General features: G+C 40.0%; 1 protein-coding gene across 2 annotated transcripts in view; it reads left to right on the top strand.

Annotated features, from left to right (window-relative positions):
- Positions 1 to 3711: 3711 nt before the first annotated feature.
- Positions 3712 to 27206, top strand: part of RPS6KA6 (ribosomal protein S6 kinase A6) — a 159729-nt gene continuing 136234 nt past the window's right edge. Inside the window, exon 1 of one of the 2 annotated variants that reach the window (XM_024129500.1) lies at positions 3712 to 3789. In XM_024129500.1, coding sequence (XP_023985268.1) covers positions 3712 to 3789 — 78 coding nt within the window. Of the gene's footprint in view, positions 3790 to 5474; positions 5556 to 27206 lie in introns of those variants that run through there. The other variant, XM_024129499.1, reaches the window with a different exon arrangement.

Genomic DNA, 27206 nt, shown 5'->3' with positions numbered 1-27206 from the left:
GAGGGGAAGTTAAGCTCAGAGAGGTTTTACAGAGCACCAGAGTGGGGTAGAAGGTTTGACACCAGGCAGACCTGGTTTTAATTCTAGATTTTTCATTTAATATCTGTGAGGTCTTGGGGAAATTACTGAAACTTAGGCTCAGGTTCCTCATCTGTAAAATATAGATAATATAAATTTTCACAAGTTGTTATGCGGGCTAAATGAATTCATGAAGGACATATGCCTGGAGCATAGTCACCTCTCAGTAAGTAGTAGTTAATGTTGACTGCTATTAAGAGAAAGTTGTGTAGGAAGACTAGGATAGGGAGGAGACAATAACATATGCATAAATTTGACTGGAATATGAAATGGTAGATGAAGCTAGGAAGATAGTCAGAGGCCAGATGGGGAAAACATTTAAACATTTGCATTTAGAGCTAAGGAGTTTGGATATTTTCCTGGAGATGATAGAGGAATCATTGGAGAATTTTGATCAATGGGCTGCCAAGTGAGGAGGATGGATTGGGGAGACAGTATAAATTTAGAGTCAGAGAGATCAGTTAAGAGGAATCATTGTTATCATTGGTTCAAGTAAATATTTTACAAGGTGAACTGAGTCAATGGCAGTGGGGATAGAGCAGACATTGAAAAAATATTTGAGATAGAAGAAAAAAGACTTGTTAACTGATGGAAGGACTTGAAAAATGGGAGTCTATTAAAACCAGTGAGTTGAGGAAGGGATTTTAATTAATTTTTTAATGACAGAGACATATGTATGTTTATATGCTAAGGGGAATGTTGAATGAATGAACATATATGAAGGTTAAATTGTATATAGAAGCAGAGTAATACATTCATAGTGAGGAAGCTTCGTGTTTTTTTTATTTTTTTTTTGCAGTACGCGGGCCTCTCACTGTTGTGGCCTCTCCTGTTGCGGAGCACAGGCTCCGGACGCGCAAGCTCAGCGGCCATGGGTCACGGGCCTAGCCGCTCCGCAGCATGTGGGATCTTCCTGGACCGGGGCACGAACCCGTGTCCCCTGCATCAGCAGGCGGACTGTCAACCACTGCGCCACCAGGGAAGCCCAAGGAAGCTTCTTAATATAGTTGATGTGGTGTATTTATCAAATGCATAAAACAAGAGCAAAGGACAAATTCATTCATTCAGAAAATATTTACTGAGCCTCATTATGTTCCAGGCATTATGCTAGGTGCTGGAGGGAATAAATAAATAAATAAATAAATAAATAAATAATATACCACATGTTGATTGGTGTTATGAAGAAAAAGCAGAGTGAGGCTAGATAGTTATGGGATGGTGTTTTAGACTGGATGGTCATAGAAAGACTCTGAGGTGACATTTGAGCAAAAAACTAGTGGTGGTGGAGGTCGTTAATTATTCTGAAGAAGACTAGGTGAGGAGCAGGTTGGTTAGGGTCGAATCAAGAATTCAGTTTGAGTGGGCTGTTTGAGATCCCTACCAGGTATCCAAACAGAATAGGCAGTTGCATGTACAAGTCTTGATTTCAAGAAAGAGTGTATGGTTGGGGGTAAAATTTGAGAGTCCTCAGCATACAGATGGGATTTAAAGCCATGGAACAGGATGGGATATGGAAATGCCTAGAATGTTGGGGAAGGTAGAGGTCAAGGATTGAGCCCTGAAGTTCCAACTTTTAGAGATTAGGAAGATGAAGGATGATCTGGCAAAGGACACTGAGAAGAAATAGCCAATGATGGAGGAGGAAAATGAACAATGTTTTGTTCTGGGGGCCAAGTGAAGAAAATGTTTAAAGAGTCATGAACTGCATCGAATGCTAATGAGTGGTCCAGCAAGTTGAAGTCAGTAACAGCATGTTTTTTGTCGATGGGAAATGTCCAGTAGAGGGAGGAAAATAGATGATGTGAAAGGGGCGGATGGGGGGCGGGGCGGGGGATTGCAGAACAAAGCCTTTGAGTAGGCAAGAAAAGATGCTATCCAAATCTCAAAAGCGCTGGCCTAAGACAGCTGTCAGTTCAGCCAAAGGGGAGTTTATGTGCGTGTGTGCACACACTCACATATTTTCACTGTTTATAGCCCCATGCCCCCACTACTTTCAAAACTTTCATTTTCACAGAATCATATTCATAAAGCTCACTTTCTCCCTGGGATTTTAAGCAGAGTAGGTGGGAGTGACCTACTAGTGATCTTTGTTTGCGATTCTGTGACAATCTCTGTGGTCCGCTTTACTTTGCTAACGCTGGACACTAGATGGTGAAATAAATAGAGGGCACAGTTCAATGTTTTCCGCGAGCACATTACCACAGCCCTAGGTGTAGTAGGTGGGAGGGGGTGCTTTATGTCTACCATTAGAAACCTCTACAAGGTACTGAGCTGGCTTAGTCGCTGTTACAGTTGCTCTTTTAAGTTCTTTGAAGTGTCAAATATGGAATAACTTTTTAACTTTAAGTTCTGAAGTGTTTCCATGAGCAGGATCTTGATCATCTCCCGTGTATGAGGCTGTACTTTATCTCAGTTAAATCGCTAGTGCCTAGTACACCGTGTGGCTTAGAGTAGCAAAGCAGTAAATGTTTGATTTGGAGAAGAGAGAAAAACGATAATTTCTGTCACTATAGGTCCAATAGCCTCAGAGCGAGGTGGAGGTGAGGTTAGCTTCATACATTCTGCCCTTACTACCACAAGTAGAGTCCAATAAGTGGCGGTGTATGTGAATACTGGAAACATTGTGTGCCATCAATAGTATGAAGACAACCAGCGTAAACACCAACACCGCGAGCGGAACAAGCGGGGGGCCGGGAGTTAGGGAGCGCAGGTGTATTGATTTATTTTAAACGGATTTTATTCCTATCTCCAGCTTCTAGGAGGATAACGTAAAATGGACTAAAACCCTCGCCCTAGTATTTGTCACTAAGTACCAAAATGGGCGTGGTTCGGTGTATAGGGCGCCTGCTTTTGCGAGCCCGGCAAGCAGATATTCCTGGAGTCCTCCCCTGAAACTGACCCCTCCAACGCTCAGGAGGGTCCCCGGTTCCCCCAACCTTTTTGGGCATCCTGCCGCCGGCAAGACTGCTCGGTAGACTTGAGAGGGCCTGCTGAGCATGTGTGAACAGCGCCGCGCATGCTCCGTGGAGAGGGCAGGTTTACCGAGGAGCTAGCAGCGGATTTTACTACTCCTCTCTCGCCTCCCCCGCCCAGCACGCCCCCCTCCCCTCTTTCCCACCCCCCACCACGCGGTCTCCCGCACCCACCCCCGCCCCTCTTTCCCACACCCCCTTCACCCCAGGCTGGGGAATCTCCATTGACGTCCGGGTGACGCTGCTGTGTCGCCGCGGTGGGGGGTTTCAGGCGCCGCACAGGTAAAGCCGCCGCTGCCGCCATATTGACAGAACTGGGAGCTGGGAGGGGGCCCGAGGAAGCGGGGTGGGGGGGGGAAGTCACCGCTGAGCGACTGTCGCGGCGGCTGCAGCGGCGGCAGTGGTGAGCACGAGCCGAGCGGCAGCTCTTGGAGAGGCAGCACAGAGTTGTCTTCTCTATGGGGAGCAGCAGCCTGCGGCGGCGGCGACCCCTCGCTCCGAGTCTTTGAGGGACCCCACGGCGAGGGCAGCTGTCGCAGAAGGCAAGGCTGGGTATCCCGGCGGCGGCAGCGGCGGCGGCAGTGGCAGGCAAGCTCCAAAGACGGGATGCGCGGCCGCGCGGGCGGTTGGCAGCTCCTGTTCGAGTGCTCCTGAAGGGGCGATGCTACCGTTCGCTCCTCAAGACGAGCTCTGGGACCAAGAAATGGAGCTGTTCGGCGGCAGCGCAAGCAGTTGCGAGGTTAGTGCTGTGGCCAAGAGGGGCTGGAGCCGCCACCCTCCTCCTCTCAGGACTGTTGCCGGGGGCCCGAGAGAGAAGGGGCGTGGGGCTGGGAAGCGAGATGCCCAGGCCAGCCTTCTTGAGGCTGCGGGGCGGCGGAGCACGCTCTGCCCAAACCGCGCTTTCGCCTGGGAGCCGGCGGGGACTGGGCGGCGGGCTCTCGAGTTGGGAGTGAGTGCAGCCCGGGCCCGGGCACGGCCTCGGGCGGAGTGACTGCCTCGCGGGCCACGCCAGAGTTGTGACTAAGTTTCTTCACTTTGCGACCTGAAGTGGAACTGGTGGATGCGCCAGGTGCCGCGCCTGGCTCCGCGTGTCCCTCTTTCTACGCTGCGCCAAGTTTGCTAGTTGGGAACATTTTGGGGGACAGCTGCTGACTGCAGCTCTCTATTGAACCCCGGGTGCTTTAGGAACCCAGCGCAGCAGAAACACAGCAAGGTGACAAACTCTGGGGAGATTTGCACATAGGGATGAGTGCTCCTTACTTTTCTCATTTCTTTGTGGCTTATTGTGGTTTCTTTGTAACAACCTAAGTGGAGATTAACTGGAGGCGAGGTTTCTTTATCTACATTCAGGTGATGTTCTGCAGCCTCCTTTGCGGTCCCCTGAATTCTACTGCCCTCTTCCTCCCGCCCCTTCTCCCTGCCCAACTGTTGTCCCCGCCCCGTTGGTTAGTAAAAGAACACGCAAAGTAAACCCCAGCCCTTGTGAGAACAATCTTTGGTAAGACAGCGAGGTTAAACCGAAGTATTTTGGTTCGCCTCTCTTCCCGCTCTTCTTACTTTGAAACTGTTCTGGTTGGGCTTTGGTCAGCTGTGCAGTGAGAACTTAGATGTGCACAGGTACTTTGTTTTTATTATTGTTGCTTTGTTGCTTTTGTTGTTATTAAAGCAAGCGGCATTTAAACACAAAAAGGAGACTTTGGGGATAGAAAGTCAGATCTTTTTCTGATAACCTAATCATTGACAGCCTAGTAGTACAGTAGAGACCATCACAATCACAGACCTAAAAATATTGAATGCCAAATTGATTCACAGTAGGATATTTTGAGGTAGGACTCCCAAGCCTCCACATCTCTAGGTGCAAATTTGTCTTGAAGTACTTGCTTCATCCTTAAAAATACACGTTGGACTGCTGTCTGTTTAACTTGTTCTTTTTTCTTTTCAAATTTCCAACTGAACTGGGATTAAGATTATATACCAGAATAACATTTAACAAGAAATGTAGTGGAAATATGGAAGGAGTCTAAAGTTGAACCCTCTTTACTTATAGGAAATATTTTACTAGTACGCTAAGGAATTCCTAAGTACATTCTAATATTCTACATCTCTTAAGAACAGGATAAATGAAGAGGGGTTTATTTCTTCTTGGAATGTTTCATAGTTGCAAGAATTTTCTAGAAGACTATTCAAGGGGAGGGGAATTTTGTTTTATTTATGTATGTAATCTATTGACTTGTAGTTCCAGGCATCTGGTTTATAAAAACAGTTAAATACTTGGATATAAGGTTGGGATGGGGGGAGCTTTCGCATGCCTACTCCTTATTATTTTTGTTAACTTTGAATGTAGAAATGTTTTAAATTGTAATTACTGCATATGGTTTTTTTTTATTGTTTGCAGTATGTTTTAGGTATTATAGAGATTTAACAATGGGTCTCTCTACCTCAGCAATTTGGAAAAATACTGGAGTGGAAATTGTTAATCCCTATGAAGTAAAACGAAAGGTGAAGGTAATGTGGTAAAGATAGTATTTCTGCCTTCTTTGTCTAAAACAGTTATGATTGGTTAGATTTAACCCTGCAAGTGACTTAATTAAAAATATTCTTGGTGAAAACTAAATGCTACATCTGAATCTGCTTAGACCTGCTTAGTACTTAGAAGAGGGTTTTGTTGTTGTTGTTGTTGTTGTTGTTATTGATGTTTGTTTATAATGGTATTCTTTTGATAAGAAGGAAACAATTTTACTTCCCAGAATTTATATTTATTTTAATTACATGTTTGTTGATGTTGGCTTTAGAAATGTTAACCTTGAGCATGAGCTTTGCAGCCCTCAATCGTGATAGTTTTTAGGACTAAGGGTGCTTTCATTGTAGAATATATTTTTTGAAAATGTGTTGGAGTCCTTAAGAAAATGTAAGTAAGAATCCGTTAACTTTAATGTCAAAGGAAACTTTAATGTCTATTTCTGTGTGTGTTAAATCCTGGTAAAATTAAAGATTATATACACTGTCATATATTGTGGAGTGTTTTTCAACATCTTTTACCTGTCTTGTTTCATGGGCAGCTGTTAACCTTTGAATTATCATTCAGAAGTGTGAGAGTTGGTTGTTTAGACTTTTAACATGTTTTTGCACAGGAAAAAATTATTAAGGATAGTTACAGTTTTAGACCAGTGCACAGTAGCGAGGTATAGTGATGAAGAGTCTAATCACTGTATGTAAAATTGTCCTATGGGAAAATGTGTCAGAGGTTTCAAACAAGAATTAGGTTGGTACCAGTGAGAGGTGGAGAATGGGCCTGAAAAAGGGAAATATGGGCTCTATTGACTCCTGAGAAGAGGGTTCTTGGGAGAGGGGAAATAGGATAAGCAAGAATCTTTGGTTGTGAGAACTCTTACAGGGACTGTCTCAATTAGGTCTACTGGGAATAATGACTTCAAAGGGTATCAACCCTCAGGCAGTCATATTTTACCTGTTGCCTGGATTCTGTCAGGATCAGGGAAGAGGTATAATGATGAAGAGCCTAATCACTGTTTGTAAAATTGTCCTGTGGGAAAATGTTTCAGAGGTTTCAAACAAGAATTAGGAGGTCTGATAGGTATTGGTCATTTCTGGACAAGGGCCATTAAGAATAGCCTGTTTTAGTAAAGTTGACTTTTCATGAGGTAGTGCCATGTACATGGTTTGTGTGTTTTGTGTTTTGGTGAGGGAGTGCTTGGTTCCTGATGGAGTTTACTATAGAGTTTTCAAATTGTATATTATATCATATCATCATATTATATTAAGTTTTAATTGGTACTTATTTCTTTAGCAATACTGCTTTTGTTTAAGGAAGTTAGCTTTGAAAGTAATACAGTTCACTGCTAAAAACAGTTTGCAGCTAAAGCTACAGACTCTAAAAATTTAACTAGTATGGCAAATATATGGCAGATTGGGAAAAACTGCTAGTTTTAATTAACTTCATGAGACCCTGTAGTAATAGGGGAAATAATATGGGCTTTGGAGGCCAGTTTAATCTGAGTTCCAATCTCACCTCCAACGTATACTAGCTGTGTGGCCCAATGCAAGTTACCTAACCTCTCTGAGCCTCAATTTCTTCATCTGTAAATGGGAGAAAAAACATCTTCAAGAGTTGTTATGTAAAAACTGAATACTGTACCGTGTTTAATTCACTTGGCAAGTTGCTTTTCACATAGTAGGTCTCCAGTTCCTTCTCTTTCCCCACAGTCATCATCATGCCCCTTGCTCTGCCCCTAAACTCTGAATTATTGTTAACTATATTAAAACCTTGGGATTTAGATAGCCATGGTCATAGCTCCAGCTTTCCCTTTTATGAGCAGTTTTTGTTAAGACCTCCTTCGTAGATCTGATTATTTCATTTAAGTATGGTGATCACATTTGTAATCACAGGATGATTAAGGATGAACTATGAAGTCATATTTAGGACTACTTTGGGGGATAAAGAGACAAATAATTTAATTTGTTATAATTGGCCAGTGAGGTGTTTCACTGACATTTATTTTTTCCTATTCTGAACTTTTGTCATGGTAGGAATTGGTTCAATTCATGAAGTATTTATTGGGTACAAGGCAGTGCAGTACATAGCATTGTAATGTGAAGTGTCTAAAGATATACCATCCTGAATCCCATCCCAGCCCCATGGGTTTACATTCACGTGGGCTAGATAGACATACACAGAAACTGCTATTATACAGACCACAAGACCATCAACAATGGGGTGGTTGTGGTGGTGGTTTAGGGATGGATCTAGGAAAGCCTTGTGAAAGAGGTGGAATTTGAGCAGGGCATTGGAGAGTGGATTATATTTTCACAGACAGATTAAAGGAACATATTTCTGGTGGATGGGGACAATATAAGCAAAGGCATGGAGGTGTTCTTGGAGGAAGGAGGAATCTGATATTGCTAGGATATAAGTCTGTGATGTGAGAATGGGGATATAGTGTGAGATGAGGTATTCATCTAAAGGTAGGCAAGGCCTGGATTGTATGGGGCTTTTAAAGCTAGTTTAAGGGTTTTCAGTGTTGTTCTGTAAATGGGAGCTACTGAAGATTTTTGAGTTCATGAATGACATGACCAGATCTGTGTTGGCAATAACGGATGGCAGTGTATAGGATGGATTGGAGTTGGGGAGAGACTGAGGGTAGGGAATATTAATCAGTGGAAGTAGTAGTGAGATTTTTAAACTAGGCCAGAAGGGGTAAAAGGAGAAGACTGTTGGGAGATACCTTGCAGACTTAAAATAGTTTGGCAACTGATTAGATGTTGGGGAGTAAGAGAAATTAGGAGTGTTGTGGTAGGACTTAATCTAATATAACAGATATTTAATGCTTGTCTGCCAATAAAAAAGTCTATGCTAGCCACTGGACTAATATAAAGATAAATAGATATTTGCAGCATATGGAGATAGAAAGCTAAAATGACCCCCCCCGCATAGTGTCTTGACCAAGAACAAGCCACTCTAAAGATTTCTGGTTATGCTTGGCATGCTTAAAATCTTTACTACTAATGGTGAATGCACTTACTACTAGCTAAAAAGTTTTTCAGTGCTTTTAAAATGGTGCTCAGGCCTGTAATTTTTGCTTTATCAATATTCATCTTAAATAGCAGCCCCCGGTGCAGAGGGCTGTGCTGAAAATAGTGACTGGTGCTTCTTTCTAGAATGTGGAAAAGAGAACAGGGACATATGTATTTCTTACATACTTTCACCAGGTTTATTTGGACTAGAAAGGGGGGAGTGGCCAACAGGGCCCTGACCCCTCACCACCACTGGTGCCTTCCCAGTTTCTCCAAGACTATCTTCCTTTGAACCAGTCTGGTCTGGAAATATTCAGGTCAGTTCCTTCAGGGCAGGGCCTCTATATTTCCCTACCTTGATTATTTCATCGAGAGGTAATCATTACCTCACCATTCCAAAATAAGGCCTGACTTGGTGCCGTTGCTTTCTCAGGCCATATTGTTGTTTCAGTACCACCCCTCTCAGTCTCTCTCATCTATAATTTTGAGAGGGAAATATAAGATTTTTTCCCTTCTTGCTATTTCTCTCTTGGTGGATGCTGTCATTATCTTTAGCAGCAGTTCTCAGGATCTGGTAAGTACTTCGAAACTTGAGGTCTTACATTTTAGTACTTTGTCAGAATTTGCTGTATAATATTTACACATTTATGTTATTTCTAAAGATTATTTACTGTTCTTGATGATAGTAGTTTTTTTTTCTTTGTCTATATTGTTTTCTTTCAGTTTGTTTTTAGGTGGGAAGGGAGTTGAATGGGAGAGAGATTTAGAGCTAAGCTTAAACTGGCTTTTGTAGATAATAGAGATGTTTTCTGAATTGCCCTGGAGGCATTCTATGTAACTGATTTTGCTGCTCGATTTTAACTTGTGTCTGTACATTTGAAGTAGATCCTGCTGTGTGTGTGTGTGTGTGTGAGAGAGAGAGAGAGAGAGAGAGAGAGAGAGAGATTGAGCAGGAGAGAGTGTGTTTTGCTTATTCCTTGCTTCATTTCACAAAGTAGTTGAGATGGTTTATAGGAAGTAAAATCCAATAAAAATCATTTTGATATTCAGGATACAGGAAAACGTAAAGTAGAAGGTATATGGAAAGGATGGAGGATGGAGTTGGAGGGCGAACTAGAACACAGGTAAGCAGGTTCTAGAGGTTTGCTACACATTTAAAATATAGTGGAATTGCAAATTTGGCCTCGGATTTCCTTGGGCTGGTAGTTCTCAGTTCTGACTATAGATCAGATATATCTGGGAATTAAAAATAAATTTTCCATGCTATTGCCTAACACAGAGATTCATATTTAACTATCTGGTGGGTGCCTGGGCATCATTTCCCAGATGATTATGATGAACAGCCAAGGATAAAGAACCATAGCTCTAGGCCAAAGTAAAAAGAGAAATAGTCATATAGTTCTCATTATTCAACAGGAAAAAAGCATATCAGTTCCTAAGCTAGCAATTAGCTTGAAAATAAATTTTCTTTGAATTGTAACGTTTTTCTGTATGTTTTATTCTGTTGTTGTTCGAAGATATGACTGGGGCAAATAAAGTATTTGAACTGTCTTGTATGCTTTTGCTGTGTAGTTTTGAGGAATTTGCTTTTCCATAAGAGAAAAAAAATATAGTGTCCCAGCTGATTTTTGATACAGTTTAACCTTATAATTTGGAAGCTAAATAATCTTTATACCTTATTCCTAGCTAAGTAAGGGGATAGTGACTCCGTTGTGAATAAAATATCCTATCACATCTCTAACAAAAATTTCAAAGGCGACAAATAATTATTCTTACTATAGGACCTGTCTGTCTCTCCTGTAAAGTGGTTGGGGACAGACTTTAAGAGGAAATAGTAATTTTAACACCCAATGTAAATTTTTTAACCCAAAAAGACATTGGACTCCATTCCATCTTAAATGTATCTCTTAACTTAAGGGAGAAAGAAATGACATTTATTGAGCATGTATTATCTTTTCCGTTTTATTCACTCTTCAAAACAGTTTGGTGAGAAAAGGCGTATCTTTTTGATACATCTCATCTTTTTGACAAATGAGAAAGACATATAAATCAGTGGAAGGCACAGCTGGAATTTGAACGTAGATCGTTTTAAATTCATGCTTTTTCCTCTATACATTGTTGTCTCATTTATAAGGATGATATTGAAGATAAGGAGAAGATACAGACAAGTTGTTGACAACCATATCAGATCAGTAAATCACAGCTGCTGATTCAATAGCTATTTTTTACTCAAAATGAAGGTCAATAAAATCCAACAAGGTTTTATATAGACATAGACAAGTTTATTCTAAATTTCATATGTAAAAGTACAGGGCCTAGAATATCTATAACAATTTTGAAAAAGAAGACTAAAGTGCAAGAAATCACTCTATATGGGATGGTAATGCAATAACAAGTAATTAAGGCAGTGTGGTATTGGAAGAATAGACACATAGATCAGTGGAACAGAATAGGGAACCCGGAAATAGATACACACAAATAGGCTCAACTGATTTCTGAGAAAAATGCAGAAGCAGAGTAAAGGTCTTCAGTTTCCTCGTATATAAAATGGAAATTAATGTGTTTATCTCTGATTATTTTGAGAAGTAAATAAAATGTTCTTTATAATATTTGACAAGAATAATAAATTTCTTGTTTCAACCAAATAACTCTAAGATTTAGGTGTCCTAGACAAAGTACTTCTTTTAGCCAGATAAATAACTCAATGGACAATTTAAACTTATTTCACATTCCCCAAGGTTATATTTTAATGAAATTTCATGGACCTCATATCTCTAAGAAGTTACTACAGTGAGAAGAATTACTGCTAAAGAATGCTATGTGTGTACACATGTCATGTGTATATGTGCATTCATCTGTACTACACACAATACATGTATCCTTTAAAAGTAAAATTTCCAAAGCATATGTTGTAGTTCATATGAGACTGGCCAGATGGCCAATGCCTTGGCATGGGGAACATTTTGGAGCTATTTAGAACCATTAAAGTCATTAGCTCTGATTTCAACCACACAGAGTAAGCATATTCCTGCCTGAACAGTAACCAGGGAAGCTGCTTTACTGTCACTGGACCAAAGTTTTAAAATGTTCCACAGATACCTTCTAATGTATATATAATATTGATATGCTTAGCTCAACTCATAGTAACCTATCATTTGCACAACTACCAGTCCTTTTAAAAGCATGATGATACTTAGATTGGTTTTAATTGGTTCTAAATATTATTTTGCATGCATTAATTAAGCAAATGATCATTAAATGCCTACCTGTGTAAGTTATTGTGTTAGTTACTAGATAGGATTCATTTGGTTATTGCTCCGGGTTTCTACTGTGATAACTGAAAACCAATTAACTGTATATCCATCCATTCTTCATAGTCACAAGGAAATGTCTGAAAGGACAGTATATTATGTCACAAAGACCAACAAATTTAGGCTGACAGAAAGCTTTTTAAAATTTTAATTTTTCTGGGGTATTAATGTCTTAATTCCATACTCCTGTGAAATTACTCACAGGTTCACTGATAACTCCTTCCAACTCCTTTGCTTTTTAAAAATATTGATAGTTTTAAAAAATATTAATAGATTTCCTCCTATTCAAATCAGCTATCAAGAGTGGAGCCTCAGTATGTATGGCAATTCTGTTTGTCTTATTTTTTGCTTTATGTACCTCCACTCCTGGCAGTGGATTATGGCAGTTGAGGAATATTATTATTTGGGGGCATGTGTCCCTTTTGCTTTTATTTAGTGCTCTTCTACAGTCATTTTTTCTACATGGGAAAGGAAATGTATTTTCCTAATGAATTGTCTTTGAATTTGGGTCTCTTAGTTATTGATATAGAAATAATGAAGAGTCTACATGTTGGTTTTCTGTGTTAGCAAGTTACCCTTCAAGTTGCTAGTGATGGTTGTGTTTGATTTTGTATATTTCACCTCCAAGTTTCTGAGGTGTATGCTAAAATATGGCAGAGAACATAAATGGCTATTGTAGCAGTAGTAGTAAAATTTTGAAATTAGGTTTATCCTCATTGTTTTCATAATGAGATTATTCAGAACCTGGGTAGCAAGATAAATAATAGCTTATGTGACCAGTTTTAACAGATACATGTAAGCAGTCGCTGGGAAACATGGGCTTGGCTAGATAACATAGGGCTGACTTAGGCCCTTTTATTTAAACTTTTGGGCTCTGTGTTGCAGAGAGATTATTAAGAGGGCCATGGCATGACTCTTTTTCTAGAAATAACAACGTCTCTGAAGATACAGAGTGATCCTGAATTAGGGTATTATTTTGAAGACTCATCCCAATTGAATAAATTTAGTAACTTTAGTGTCATTGTCTCTTTTTAATTTGAGAGAAACAGAAATGTCAACATCATTACTTCAGTTTTTACATTTTTAAATTCTTGTTTTTAAAAAGCAGTGTACTTGCCTCTATTTGTTTTAAATCCTTGTAGCACTTAGTGTGGCACAGTGAAATACTGAAAATGATTTGACTGAATTATGCCAGTTCCAAAAAGTGAACTAAATATTCATTAGTCTCTTATTAGGGTTAACAACTTCTAAAAATCTAACATACTCTTCTTCCTGCCTTGAGGGAGGTGATTATCACAAGTTTCTGTCAATAAAGTTATTTGTTTCAAAAAGCATGGAAAATAAGAATCCATTCTGCTGGCCTTTTTTTTTTTTAATTTAAAGGGTACAAGGGACATTGGAGTAAAAGTAAATTGAAAATACAGGTTGAGTGGTATGAAATTATGAATATAATCTGGATGAAGCAATATTTGTGTGTACTGCAGCAATTATAATCCCATAGAGTAGATAATTTTAGTTTGTTATTTCTTTGCTAGGCCAACTTGGTACTCTTTTGTGCATTTTTTAAAGTAAATGCTTCTAATTACTAAAAAATTATATAGTTTAGACCAAGGAGTGGTAAACTTTTTCTGTTAAGAGTCAGATAAATATTTTAGAGTTTGTTTGCCTTTTATAATCTCTATTGCATATGTTTTAAACAATCCTTTTAAAAAAAATAGCCTGTGGGGCCCAGTTTAGACAAATGGCTTTAAAATGTTTGCAAAGTTAAGTTTGTACTAATCTGCTGACAAAATTTAGGGTTAGGAACCTAACTAAAAAAAAATATGAACCTTTGAAATAACTCCCATGCAATATATGAATTACCAAGAATTTATCCTTTTTTAAAAAAAAATCTTATGAATGACCAAAGCTATGTGTTTTTAAAATGATTTTGAAGAATTTCAATTTCTGTTGGCTGTTAGAATTTAAAATTGAGTCAGAAATGATAAGCAAAATGACTACTGGAAATACTTTTTGAAATTAAGTTTCAAAGTTACTTTTAAATGTTTCAAGTAAGAAAATTAATAAAAACTAAGGAAAACCTATAACAGTTACTTATTACTGAAGTTATTTTTACATTTAATTCATTCAGATTACAAATTCAGTCATTCCATTCCACGAATATTTTTCCAGGATCAATTATATTCTACATAATATGCTAGATACTGGGGTTACAAAGAGTCATAAGACATGATCCTTTCCTCAGGGAACTTACAGTGTGATAGAGGAATGGGACAGATACCTAAGTAAGACAGTGTTTATGGATAGAAGTCTGTGTGTGGTAAGATTGAAGGAAAAAAGGGAAGATGTGACATTGAGTCTTGATAAAGGCAAGTTAACATTCAAAAGCACAGGTATTTTGGAGATTAATCCTTTGTCAGTTGCTTTGTTTGCAAATATTTTCTCCCATCCTTAGGGTTGTCTTTTTGTCTTATTTATGGTTTCCTTTGCTGTGCAATAGCTTTTAAATTTAATAGGTCCCATTTGTTTATTTTTGTTTTTATTTTCATTACTCTAGGAGGAGGGTCAAAAAAGATCTTGCAGCAATTTATGTCCAAGAGTGTTGTGCCTATATTTTCCTCTAAGAGTTTTACAGTGTCTGGCCTTACATTTAGGTCTTTAATCCATTTTGAGTTTATTTTTGTGTATGGTGTTAGGGAGTGTTCTAATTTCATTCTTCTACATTTAGCTGTCCAGTTTTCTCAGCACCACCTAATGAAGAGGCTGTCTTTTCTCCATTGTATTGGATTGGCCAAAAGTTTCGTTCAGTTTTTTCTGTAAGATGGCTGTAGTAGTGCTTAGTTGTCATTAACTTCATTTGAAACAGTTTTGTTAGATTGTATTGTGACAGCTGTCATAGTGTGCATTTAAAAAAATAACTTATCAAAATTGGTGAATTTTTGTGTAGCCATTTTAATATTGAAGATGAAAGGAAAACAACATTTTTGGTGTATCATGCTTTATTATTTTAAGAAACGTAAAAGTGCAACTGAAATGCAAAAACAGATTTGTGCTGTGATTGAGCAAACATGTCAAAAGTGGTTTGTGAAGTTTTGTGCTGGAGATTTCTCGCTGGACGATGCTCCACAGTCTGGTAGACCAGTTTAAGTTGATAGTGATCAAATCGAGACATTAATTGAGAGTAATCAACGGTATACCATGTGGGAGATAGCCGACATACTCAAAATATCCAAATCAAGCGCTGAAAATCATTCGCACCAGCTTGGTTATGTTAATCACTTTGATGTTTGGGTTCCACGTTAAGTTAAGCGAAAAAAACCTTCTTGACCGTATTTCCACATGCGATTATCTACTGAAATGTAACAAAACATTCTGTTTTTAAAACAAATTGTGATGGGCCATGAAAAGTGGATACTGTACAATAATGTGGAATGGAAGAGATTGTGGGGCAAGTGAAATGCACCACCACCAACCACACTAAAGGCCAGTCTTCATCCAAAGAAGGTGATGTTGTGTATATGGTGGGATTGGAAGGGAGTCTTCTATTATGAGCTCCTTCCAGAAAACCAAATCATTAATTCCAACAAATGCTGCTCCCAATTAGACCAACTGAAAGCAGCACTCGACAAAAAGCATCCAGAATTAGTCAACAGAAAATGCATAATCTTCCATCAGGATAACGCAAGATTGCATGTTTCTTTGATGACCAGGCAAAATCTGTTACAGCTTGGCTGGGAAGTTCTGATTCATCTGTCATATTCATCAGACATTGCACCTTCATATTTCCATTTATTTCAGTCTTTACAAAATCCTCTTAATGGAAAAAATTTCAATTCCCTGGAAGACTGTAAAAGTCACCTGGAAGAGTTCTTTGCTCAAAATGATAAAAAGTTTTGGGAAGATGGAATTATGAAATGGCCTGAAAAATGGCAGAAGGTAGTGGAAGAAAATGGTGAATATGTTGTTCAATAAAGTTCTTGGTGAAAATGAAAAATGTGTCTTTTATTTTTACTTTAAAACTGAAGGAACATTTTGGCCAACCCAATATATTTTTTCCTCCTTTGTCATAGATAAGGGGACCATAGGTGTGTGGATTTATCTCTGGGCTTTCTATCCTGTTCCATTGATCTATATTTCTGTTTTTGTGCCAGTACCATGCTGTCTTGATTACTGTAGGTTTGTAGTATAGTCTGAAGTCAGGGAGCCTGATTCCTCCAGTTCCATTTTTCTTTCTCAAGATTGCTTTGGCTATTCGGGGTCTTTTGTGTTTCCATACAAATTGTAAAATTTTTTGTTCTAGTTCTGTGAAAAATGCCGTTGGTAATTTGATAGGGATTGCCTTGAATCTCCAAAATATACAAGCAGCTCATGCAGCTCAATAACAAAAAAACAAACAACTCAATCAAAAAATGGGTAGAAGACCCAAATAGACATTTCTCCAAAGAAGACATATAGATGGCCAACAAACATATGAAAAGATGCTCAACATCACTAATGATTAGAGAAATGCAAATCGAAACTACAGTGAGGTATCACCTCACACTGGTCAGAATGGCCATCATCAAAATCTACAAACAGTAAATGCTGGAGAGGGTGTGGAGAAAAGGGAACCCTCTTAAACTGTTTGTGGGAATGTAAATTGATACAGCCACTATGGAAAACAGTATGGAGGTTCCTTAAAATACTAAAAATAAAACTACTGTATGACCCAGTAATCCCACTACTGGGCATTACCCTGAGAAAGTCATAATTCAAAAAGAGTCATATACCACAATGTTCCTTGCAGCTCTATTTACAATAGCCAGGACATGGAAGTAACCTAAGTGTCCATTGACAGATGAATGGATAAAGAAGATGTGGCACATATATACAGTGGAATATTACTCAGCCATGAAAATAAACGAAATTGAGTTATTTGTAGTGAGGTGGATGGACCTAGGGACTGTCATACAGAGTTAAGTAAGTCAGAAAGAGAAAAACAAATACTGTATGCTAACACATATATATGGAATCTAAAAAAAAGTGGTTCTGAAGGACCTAGGGGCAGGACAGGAATAAAGACAGATGTAGAGAATGGACTTGAGGACACGGGGAGGGGGAATGGTAAGCTGTGACGAAGTGAGAGAATGGCATGGACATATATACACTACCAAATGTAAAATAGATAGCTAGTGAGAAGCAGCCACATAGCACAGGGAGATCAGCTCGGTTCTTTGTGTCCACCTAGAGGGGTGGGATAAGGAGTGTGGTAGGGAGATGCAAGAGGGAGGAGATATGGGGATATATGTATATGTATAGCTGCTTCACTTTGTTATACAGCAGAAACTAACACCATTGTAAAGCAATTATACTCTAATAAAGATGTTAAAAAAAAAAGACACATGCACCCCAATGTTCATAGCAGCACTATTTACAATAGCCAGGATATGGAAGCAACCTAAATGTCCATCAACAGAGGAATGGATAAATAATTTGTGGTACATATACACAATGGAGTATTACTTAGCCATTAAAAGGAACGAAATTGGGTCATTTGTAGAGATGTGGATGGACCTAGAGACTGTCATACAGAGTGAAGTAAGTCAGAAAGAAAAAACAAAAAACAAATATTGTATATTAACGCATATATGTGGAATCTAGAAAAATGGTAAAGATGACTTTATTTGCCAGGCAGAAATAGGGACACAGAGGATAAATGTATGGATAGCAAGGGGGAAAGGGATGGAGTGGGAAGAATTGGGATATTGGGATTGACACATATACACTATTGATACTATATATAAAATAGACAACTGATGGGAACATACTGTATAGCACAGGGAACTCTACTTAATGCACTGTGGTGTCCTAAATGGGAGGGAAATCCAGAAAGGAGGGGATATATGTATATGTATGGCTGGTTCATTTTGCTGTGCAGTAGAAGCTAACACAACATTGTAAAGCAACTATACTCCAATAAAAATTAATTAAAAAATAAAGTTATTGTCAACAATATGAAAGAAAAAAGCACAGGTAACCTGAAATGGTAAATACTTCAATGATCATTCATATTTAAATTTGGACTCTGTTTTTATGCTTTGATTTGAACATGGATGTGTTTTATCAGCTAATTTACTTTATAGCAGAGTCTCATATTTGTTTTTCAATACCTGACTAACGGAATAGCTCAGAGGTGGTTCTCTCTTTCCCAACCCGAGACTCTCTTTTAAAAAGATAACTCTTTCAGGGGAATTCCTGGGCTGTTCGGTGTGTGACCACCTAGAGGGGTTGGATAGGGAGGGTGGGAGGGAGGGAGATGCAAGAGGGAAGAGATATGGGAACATATGTATATGTATAACTGATTCACTTTGTTATAAAGCAGAAACTAACACACTGTTGTAAAGCAATTATACTCCAATAAAGATGTTAAAATCCAAAAAAGAGTCTGCTCTTGTGGTATGGACATATATACACTACCAAATGTCGAATAGATAGCTTGTGGGAAGCAGCTGCATCGCACAAAGAGATCAGCTCGGTGCTTTGTGACCACCTAGAGGGGTGGGATAGGGAGGGTGGGAGGGAGACGCAAGAGGGAGGGGATATGGGAATATATGTATACTTACAGCTGATTCACTTTCTTGTACAGCAGAAACTAACACACCATTGTAAAGCAATTATACTCCAATAAAGATGTTTAAAAAAAAAAAAAAAAGTCTCCACTCTTTCTATCCCTGGTCGGGGAACTAAGATCTCACAAGCCGTGTGGTACAGGCAAAACCCCCCCGCAAATATTAACTCTTTCAGATCGATTTGAAACACAATTGCCCTTTCTTAAATCTTCCCTGAAGCAGTGACAGTGGTTAGGTAGGTATGTTTGAAAGGACTAACCTATTGGTGTAAAAACAACAGGAATATTGTATAATTAGAAAGCCAGAAAGATCAAAGCAAATCATTTTAATGAGTATTGCAGGTGCTATCAAATTATCTATAAGTTGTCTGTTGACTGTAGAATTCAATCTAAAAGATTAAAAATATAAAAAGTCTACTGGGGAAATGGCCATAACTATTAATAAACCTTTGAAAATATTTAGTAGTTTAAAACTCAGGATGCAAATTAAACCTTCTATGTGGAAAACAAAACAAAAAGACTTATTTTTGGAAATGCCCAACTAAAAGACTGTTAGTGAAATTGATAAAGTGTGTTATAGTAAAAATATACAAAGATACTTTTCACTTCTCTCCAATTTGATTCTTAAAGTAAGGCATTTATGCATGAATGTATGTACCTTTATGGGTTGATTTGGAAGATGGAAGATTGTTTTCAAGTTGACCAAAAATGATTCTATCATTATTTAAGAGTAATGTTCCCACAATAGTATGTTGAAACTAAATCTATTAAATCAGTAGCATATGATGATGTAGCAGTAAGTTTTGACTCACAGATATATTATTTTGCACACAGGTAGCATTATGCACCTTTGGTGAATTATTAACTAAAATGTTTCATATACATTTTTCCTGTATTTTCTTTTTGGCAGGAAAACATTCACACATCAGGTATTTATTGAGCACATGTCAAACACTGTGCCAACTGCTTTAAGAACTTTATATTAATCCTGAAAACAAAATGGGGGTTATCATGATAATATGTTTTGTTGTTGCACAGTGAGGTAAATGTGGGTGTTTGGAAGCTGGATCTGATGTTTCCAGGTAACCTCAGGATTCCCTTGGAACAAATGTTCCTAAGGAACTGTTGGGCATTTGGTCTAGTTCTGTTGACCAAACAGGGAAAGGGAACTGTGGATTTGAGTAGATGGACACAATATGCTAGGAGAATAGATGAATTATAAACAAGACATGGTGGGGGGATACCAGTAAGATTGGAGGTAGCTAAGGTAAGGGGATCTCAGTATTCAGTGAGTAGTCTGGGGCACTGATGATATATCCAACAGTCTGTTTGATTTCCTCCAGTAGCTAGACTTTGGGAAATGTGGACTAAGGGATTATTTTCCCAGGTGTAAGGGGTCTGTATGGATATTAAGAGAGACATTATAACAACATAACTCTAGTGAAAGAACTATCCCAAGAAAAGTCAGCCATTTTAATATAAAGGGGAGTAAGGGTGGCTCATTGGCCTTGGTTAGTGAAAGAATCCCAAGCTGAACAGATTAATCAGATGGCCAAGAATTGGGGCCAGAGGCTTATTCCCAGCACAGTTAAAGCGAGATCTGTGGTTTTCATAGAATTACCACCAACAGAGGATGCCCACTGTATGTAGTAGGGCACAGAGCATTAAGAAACCTGTAGCCACAAGGAAGAGTCCCAAAAGTTCAGTTCTCCAGTCCTTCAAAATTAGGGGATCAAAGGGCCAGGGTCACTTTTTCTGAACTGTCATTCTAGGTGTAAACACATTCATGAAAATTTTTACTCTTTGAAAACGTGTCTAATATAAGAAGGAGTATAAGGAGAGTGGTAGTTTGATGCATCACCAGATATTACATAATGAAGGAGATATCACAACTCTATGGTGACCACAATTAGAACAAGGGTAATGAGAGAAATTTCATTGCTAGGGATCATGGAGAGTACTGGCCTGGTCCAGAGTCTTGGAAGAGCCATCTATATCAGGTGTCATCTGTTTCACATCTGGGTCAATTTCAGCTTTAGGTCTCCAACTGTTTCAGAGGCCCACTCAGGTGGAAACACTTTTTTAAAATGTGAAAAATGAATCCAAGAATCAGTGCTTTTAAGTTTAGCAGCACAGGGGTTGGTTAAAAGTATTATGATAGGGTCCCTTCCATCTGGGCTGTAAGGAGTCCTTTAAAAGATGTCTTTTCCAATAAACATAGTCCCCTGGTTGAAAACTGTGGTGGTCTATACCTTTGTCCCCTGGGAGCACAGTGTGAAAAGGTTTTTCAACCAGGTGCTCATTTTTCTTTATAGCCGTAATGAGACTTTGACAATAATGTTAAAGGTCTTCCTTGACTAGAAGTGGGCTCTTACAGTCCTGAGTCATGAATCATGGGTCTTCCAGTGATTATTTCAAATGGTGACAGTTTCTGTTTTCCAAAGGGTATAGATCTTCAGTTTAATAGAACTATGGGTAGCAATTTAAGCCAACGAAGGCTGAAGGCCTTAGAGAGTTTTGCCAATTGAGTTTTGATTATGCCATTGGTCTTTCCACTAGACCAGAAGATTGAAGATGATAGGCACAGTGGAAATGTAATACAGGCCAGATCACAAACAGCATTTAGAATTTGTCCAGTGAAGTGTGTACCTTTATCACTATGTAATTCCAAGGGAATTTCCCAAGTAGGAATAGTCCTTTCCAACAGTATTTTGCCTACTGCAAGGGCAGTTGCTTGTTTGTAAGGAAATGCTTCTAACCAATGGGAATACATGCAAACCATCACCAGAACATATCTGTATCCTTGAGAGTGAGCCAGCTGGATAGAATCCAGTTGCCAGACAGCAAAGGAACCAGGAGGCAAAGTGAAGTGGCCTTGAGAAGTATGAGTAGGTTTTTCTGTGTTGTACTTAGGACAGATCTGACACCTCTGACATATTTCGGTTGCTACTGTGGGAAAAGGTTTTGAAAAGTATTGTTTTCCCCAGGCTTTCATTTTATCAGTTCCCCAATGAGTCATTTCATATGTTAATCTTAGCATGGTTTCTTGAGTGACTTCAGAAAGAGCAGGGCAACCATTTGGCCCATACCAAAGCCCAGTATGTTGATCAAATGTGTATCCTTCAGAAACCCACCTCTGTTCCTTAGCTGTAGCATGCAATTGCCCATCTCTGATAATACCCTTTAAATCTTGGTGTCCTTCCAAGTAGTAGGTAACACGGTGTGAATAGAATGACCAACAGGAGGAGGTTCCTTTATGGAGCCTGAATCTTGTAATGCTGCCACCTTAGTGGCTCTATCTGCTCATTAGTCCCATTTCCTTCCTCAGTGTTGTCTTTGGAACATGCTAGGACCATTATTATTGTCAGTTTTTGTGAGCAAGATTGCATCCAGTAAGGCCTTAACAAAGGGGCCACTTTAAATTTCATTTCCCCCTGAGGTCAAGAGACCTCTGTGTTTCCAAAGCATTCCAAAGTCATGAGCTACTCGAAAAGCATACCTGCTATCTGTGTAAATGTTAGCGTGTTTGCCAGAGCCCAGAGTGCAGGCATGAGTGAGTGCTTATAGTTCAGCTTGTTGGGCTGAAGAAGTAAAGGGCCAAGCATTGGATTCTATTAAAGTGAAGGGAATAGTGATAGCATACCCAGTTTTCAGATGCCCATCATCATTTCGTAAGTAGGGGTCATCGGAAAACTAAGAAGCATCGGAGTTGTCTAAAGGTGTTTCTTGTAAATCTGGATGTGGACTAGTCAAAAGATCAGTTGTGGTTATGCAGTCATGTGGGGTCTCATCTATTGGTGATGGTAAGAGAATAGCAATATTTAGGGAGTTACAATGAGACAAAGTGACATTTGGAGAGGAAAGCAATAAGATTTCATAAGATGTAAGTCAACTAGCAGATTGTGTTGTGTATAGTGTGAGTTCCTGAGTGCCTCAACAGAGTGAGAGACAAACACTTGTAAAGAAGACCCTATAACTGTCTGTTCTGTAGTCTGCAGAAGGGCAGCAGTGGCTGCTGTTGCTCAAAGGCAAGGTGGAAGTCCTTGAGTTACGGGTTCCAACTGTTGGCTATAACAGCCGATAGGCATGCTTTTGTCTCCGTGTGGCTGAACGAGCACTCCAAGGGTATTTCCATTAACTTCATAGTAGAAAGGGAAGAGAATAATTAGGATTTCCTAAAGCAGGGGCTGTGGCCAACTGAGTTTCTTTTTCTTTTTTTCTTTTTTTTTTTTTTTTGCGGTACGCGGGCCTCTCACTGCCGTGGCCTCTCCGTTGCGGAGGAGCACAGGCTCCGGATGCACAGGCCCAGTGGCCATGGCTCACGGGCCCAGCCGCTCGGCGGCATGTGGGATCTTCCCGGACCCGGGCACGAACCCACGTCCCCTGCATCGGCAGGCGGACTCTCAACCACTGCGCCACCAGGGAAGCCCCAACTGAGTTTTTAAAGCTTTAAAAGCTGACTCAGGGCATCCTACCTGGGTTTTGTTGACTTAAAGAAAAACATACAACATAAGAGTTGTGAGTTGAAGTTTTATTCAAGGACCTTAATGAACATCTTTTTATATGACCAGGAGACAGCCTCTCCATAGCTCTGAGGGAACTGCTCCATGGAGGTAGGGGAGAAGCCAGTATATATATGATTTTTTAGCTGGCAAGCATAATGCATCTTCCTAAAAGTTTACTGCTAGTCACGAAGAACAGATATCTCAAGTTATGATATTAGTGCTTCTCTATGTATGGGAAGATGCAAGAATCTGGGTTCATTAAAATTCTTCCTGAGATATATATCTAACTATTTAAGGGGCCTCCTTGTCCAAAGCACAGAGCATCCTGTTATTGTCTTAATTTCCTCTCAGACCATGCTGTTGTTCAGCGATTGCAGTGGGTTGTGACTTAATCCTTGTAGAACTGGTTGGTGAGCAGAAGCACTCTTTGCTCTTCTTTGTTTATATCTCGAACAAATTGGAACTTAGCCCTTGAGACCTTATGTTCTTTATGTGCTAGCTGAGTGAGGAGGTGTAGGCTATCCTTGAGGCTTGCTTTCTCAATGGGGGGAGCATAACAAAAGGTCATCACCATATTGGAGTAAAGTAGAGCCTTGGGCAAAATATAAATTGGCCAAGTCTTGTCTCAATATCTGTGAAAAATAAGTAGGGCTTTCTGTGTAGCTCTGAGGCATAATGGTCCAAGTAAATTGATGTCCTTCCCACATAAAGGCAAACAGGTACTGACTATCTGGGTGGATAGGAATGCTGAAGAAAGCACTACATAAATCTCTGACTGTAAAGAACTGTGTGTTTAGAGGGATTAACTTGAGAATGGTATGAGGGTTGGGGACCACAGGGTGACACGGTATGACTGTATTGTTGATAGCTTGAAGATCTTGAACAAAATGGCAACCTTGACCATGAGGCTTGCGTACAGGAAGAATTGGTGTGTTGCAGGGACTGGGGCATGGGCTCATTAGGCCCTTCTGGAGGTGTGCCTCTACCCCCTGCAGTGGTGCAGGGGAAGCACGGAGTCTTTTTTTTTTTTTTTTTTTTTTTTGCGGTACGCGGGCCTCTCACTGCCGTGGCCTCTCCGTTGCGGAGGAGCACAGGCTCCGGATGCACAGGCCCAGTGGCCATGGCTCACGGGCCCAGCCGCTCGGCGGCATGTGGGATCTTCCCGGACCCGGGCACGAACCCACGTCCCCTGCATCGGCAGGCGGACTCTCAACCACTGCGCCACCAGGGAAGCCCCAACTGAGTTTTTAAAGCTTTAAAAGCTGACTCAGGGCATCCTACCTGGGTTTTGTTGACTTAAAGAAAAACATACAACATAAGAGTTGTGAGTTGAAGTTTTATTCAAGGACCTTAATGAACATCTTTTTATATGACCAGGAGACAGCCTCTCCATAGCTCTGAGGGAACTGCTCCATGGAGGTAGGGGAGAAGCCAGTATATATATGATTTTTTAGCTGGCAAGCATAATGCATCTTCCTAAAAGTTTACTGCTAGTCACGAAGAACAGATATCTCAAGTTATGATATTAGTGCTTCTCTATGTATGGGAAGATGCAAGAATCTGGGTTCATTAAAATTCTTCCTGAGATATATATCTAACTATTTAAGGGGCCTCCTTGTCCAAAGCACAGAGCATCCTGTTATTGTCTTAATTTCCTCTCAGACCATGCTGTTGTTCAGCGATTGCAGTGGGTTGTGACTTAATCCTTGTAGAACTGGTTGGTGAGCAGAAGCACTCTTTGCTCTTCTTTGTTTATATCTCGAACAAATTGGAACTTAGCCCTTGAGACCTTATGTTCTTTATGTGCTAGCTGAGTGAGGAGGTGTAGGCTATCCTTGAGGCTTGCTTTCTCAATGGGGGGAGCATAACAAAAGGTCATCACCATATTGGAGTAAAGTAGAGCCTTGGGCAAAATATAAATTGGCCAAGTCTTGTCTCAATATCTGTGAAAAATAAGTAGGGCTTTCTGTGTAGCTCTGAGGCATAATGGTCCAAGTAAATTGATGTCCTTCCCACATAAAGGCAAACAGGTACTGACTATCTGGGTGGATAGGAATGCTGAAGAAAGCACTACATAAATCTCTGACTGTAAAGAACTGTGTGTTTAGAGGGATTAACTTGAGAATGGTATGAGGGTTGGGGACCACAGGGTGACACGGTATGACTGTATTGTTGATAGCTTGAAGATCTTGAACAAAATGGCAACCTTGACCATGAGGCTTGCGTACAGGAAGAATTGGTGTGTTGCAGGGACTGGGGCATGGGCTCATTAGGCCCTTCTGGAGGTGTGCCTCTACAGTGAGATAAATTCCTTCCAGTGCCTCAATCCTGAGAGGGTATCATCTGAGGTGAGGCAAAGGTTTATTAGGGTCTACCTGGATCTTAATTGGTAGTGCTGAATGAATGCATCCTATGTTATTTAAAGAGGTGGACCATAGACAGGAAGAACAGAATTTAGCAAATCCTTGTGATTGGGAGTTGACAAGACAGGAGCAAGGAGGGGATCTCAATATTAGGACTAGAGTTAGAAGTAGACCTTGAGGAGTCAAGGATTTGTAAGTGTATTTCCCCTTTTGGGGAAGAGGAAATATTAGGTTGTAATTTTTCCAGGAGGTCTCAGCCCAAAAGGTGTACATGAGCAGAAGGAGCAAGAAGGAACTGGTGAGTTCCCTAAAGAGAGCTTATCTTGAAAGACAAGAGGGCCACCATTTGTACTTTTTCTGTACTCTGAAGAAGGGGGGCCTTGAGGCTGGTGGGGTTCAAGACAGACAAAGTTGCTCCTGTGTCCATAAGAACAGTAATAGCCTTGGCTCCAATAAAAAGGTCCAGTTCTCCCAATGGGAGTACTGGGAAGACCCCGACACTTTCCTCAGAGCATCCCTATTCATGAGTGTACAAAAAGGAGGCACTTCTTAAATTTCTCAGAAAGTTCATGAAAAAAGTCAGAGCAAGGGGTCTAGGGCTGCTTATAGGACCTTCTTTTTAACTTTAGGCAATTCTTCCAGTGGCCAGTCTACTTACAATAGTAGTAGGCACTTGGCTCCTGGAAGGGGCCCTTATGGGAACTCTGGTCTTTCCACTGAGGTGGCCACTGAGCAGCAGCAGCCAGTTTGATGCAGTTGCACATTCATGATTTTAGTGGTCTTACATTTTTTTGTACATTTGATTGTTAGATAGCTGATTAGCCAAATTGATGAGATCAGGAGAGACCACTGTTTCCCAATTTGATTGTACCCATTTCATCAGCAGTCCAAGTTCCTCATCTAGTCCCCAAGAAAGATTGAATTAAAGAGGGTTGAATATTGTTTATCCCAGCATGTAGTCTGGAGTTTTCCCAGAATACTAACTTTAGGTATGAATGATAATCATGAACAGTTTTATCAGGTCTTTGTGTAGTAGACTGAATTTTCCCCAGTCAGTGGGGCGTGGAAAAGTCTAAGGAATTGCTTCATGAAGGGCTTGAGCCACCTGAGAAGCTGGTGCCATCACACTGATGACCTTTCTGTGGATATCATCTAAAGGGTGAAGCCAGCCGGCAGTAGTTTACAGCATCTGGCTTGATTTTCTCCAACTAAGATTCCTTTTAGTTGATACGAGTCAGAGAAGCCTGGATCATAGGTTTATATCACAAGGTTAAATTCTTCTGCAAAGCGGAGGGCATCCTCAGTGACGTTGGGAAATTCCTTGGCTATGACCCGTAATTCTGCAGGGGATGAAGGCCTGTAGTCTACCAGATAGCAAATGCCATCAGTGTTCAAAGTAGTGACAAAGGGAAAGGTTTTTATGGGAGGGCTAGGAGGTGGGGGTAAAGATTTTGGAGGAGGAATAGGAGAATCAGAAAGATAGAATGGCAGCTCAGCAAGTTTAGTATACCTAGGAGCCAAAGGAGAAAGAGGGGAGGAAGAGGGCTCTTGAGCCTTTTCTGGAGTATTTAGATGAGAGCATAGATCTTTATTTGCAGCAGTGAGTTTCGAAACAGTATCCTGAAGTGAAGCAGTTTTTTTTTTAACATCTTTATTGGAGTATAACTGGTTTACAATGGTGTGTTAGTTTCTGCTTTACAACAAAGTGAATCAGTTATACATATACATATGTTCCCATATCTCTTCCCTCTTGTGTCACGCTCCCTCCCACCCTCCCTATCCCACCCCTCTAGGTGGTCACAAAGCACAGAGGTGATCTCCCTGTGCTATGCGGCTGCTTC

Source organism: Physeter macrocephalus, chromosome 21 (assembly GCF_002837175.3).
Source record: "Physeter macrocephalus isolate SW-GA chromosome 21, ASM283717v5, whole genome shotgun sequence".
NCBI lineage: Eukaryota > Metazoa > Chordata > Mammalia > Artiodactyla > Physeteridae > Physeter > Physeter macrocephalus.
Note: the sequence above shows the minus strand (reverse complement) of the source record. Positions and strands in the feature narration are given on the sequence as shown.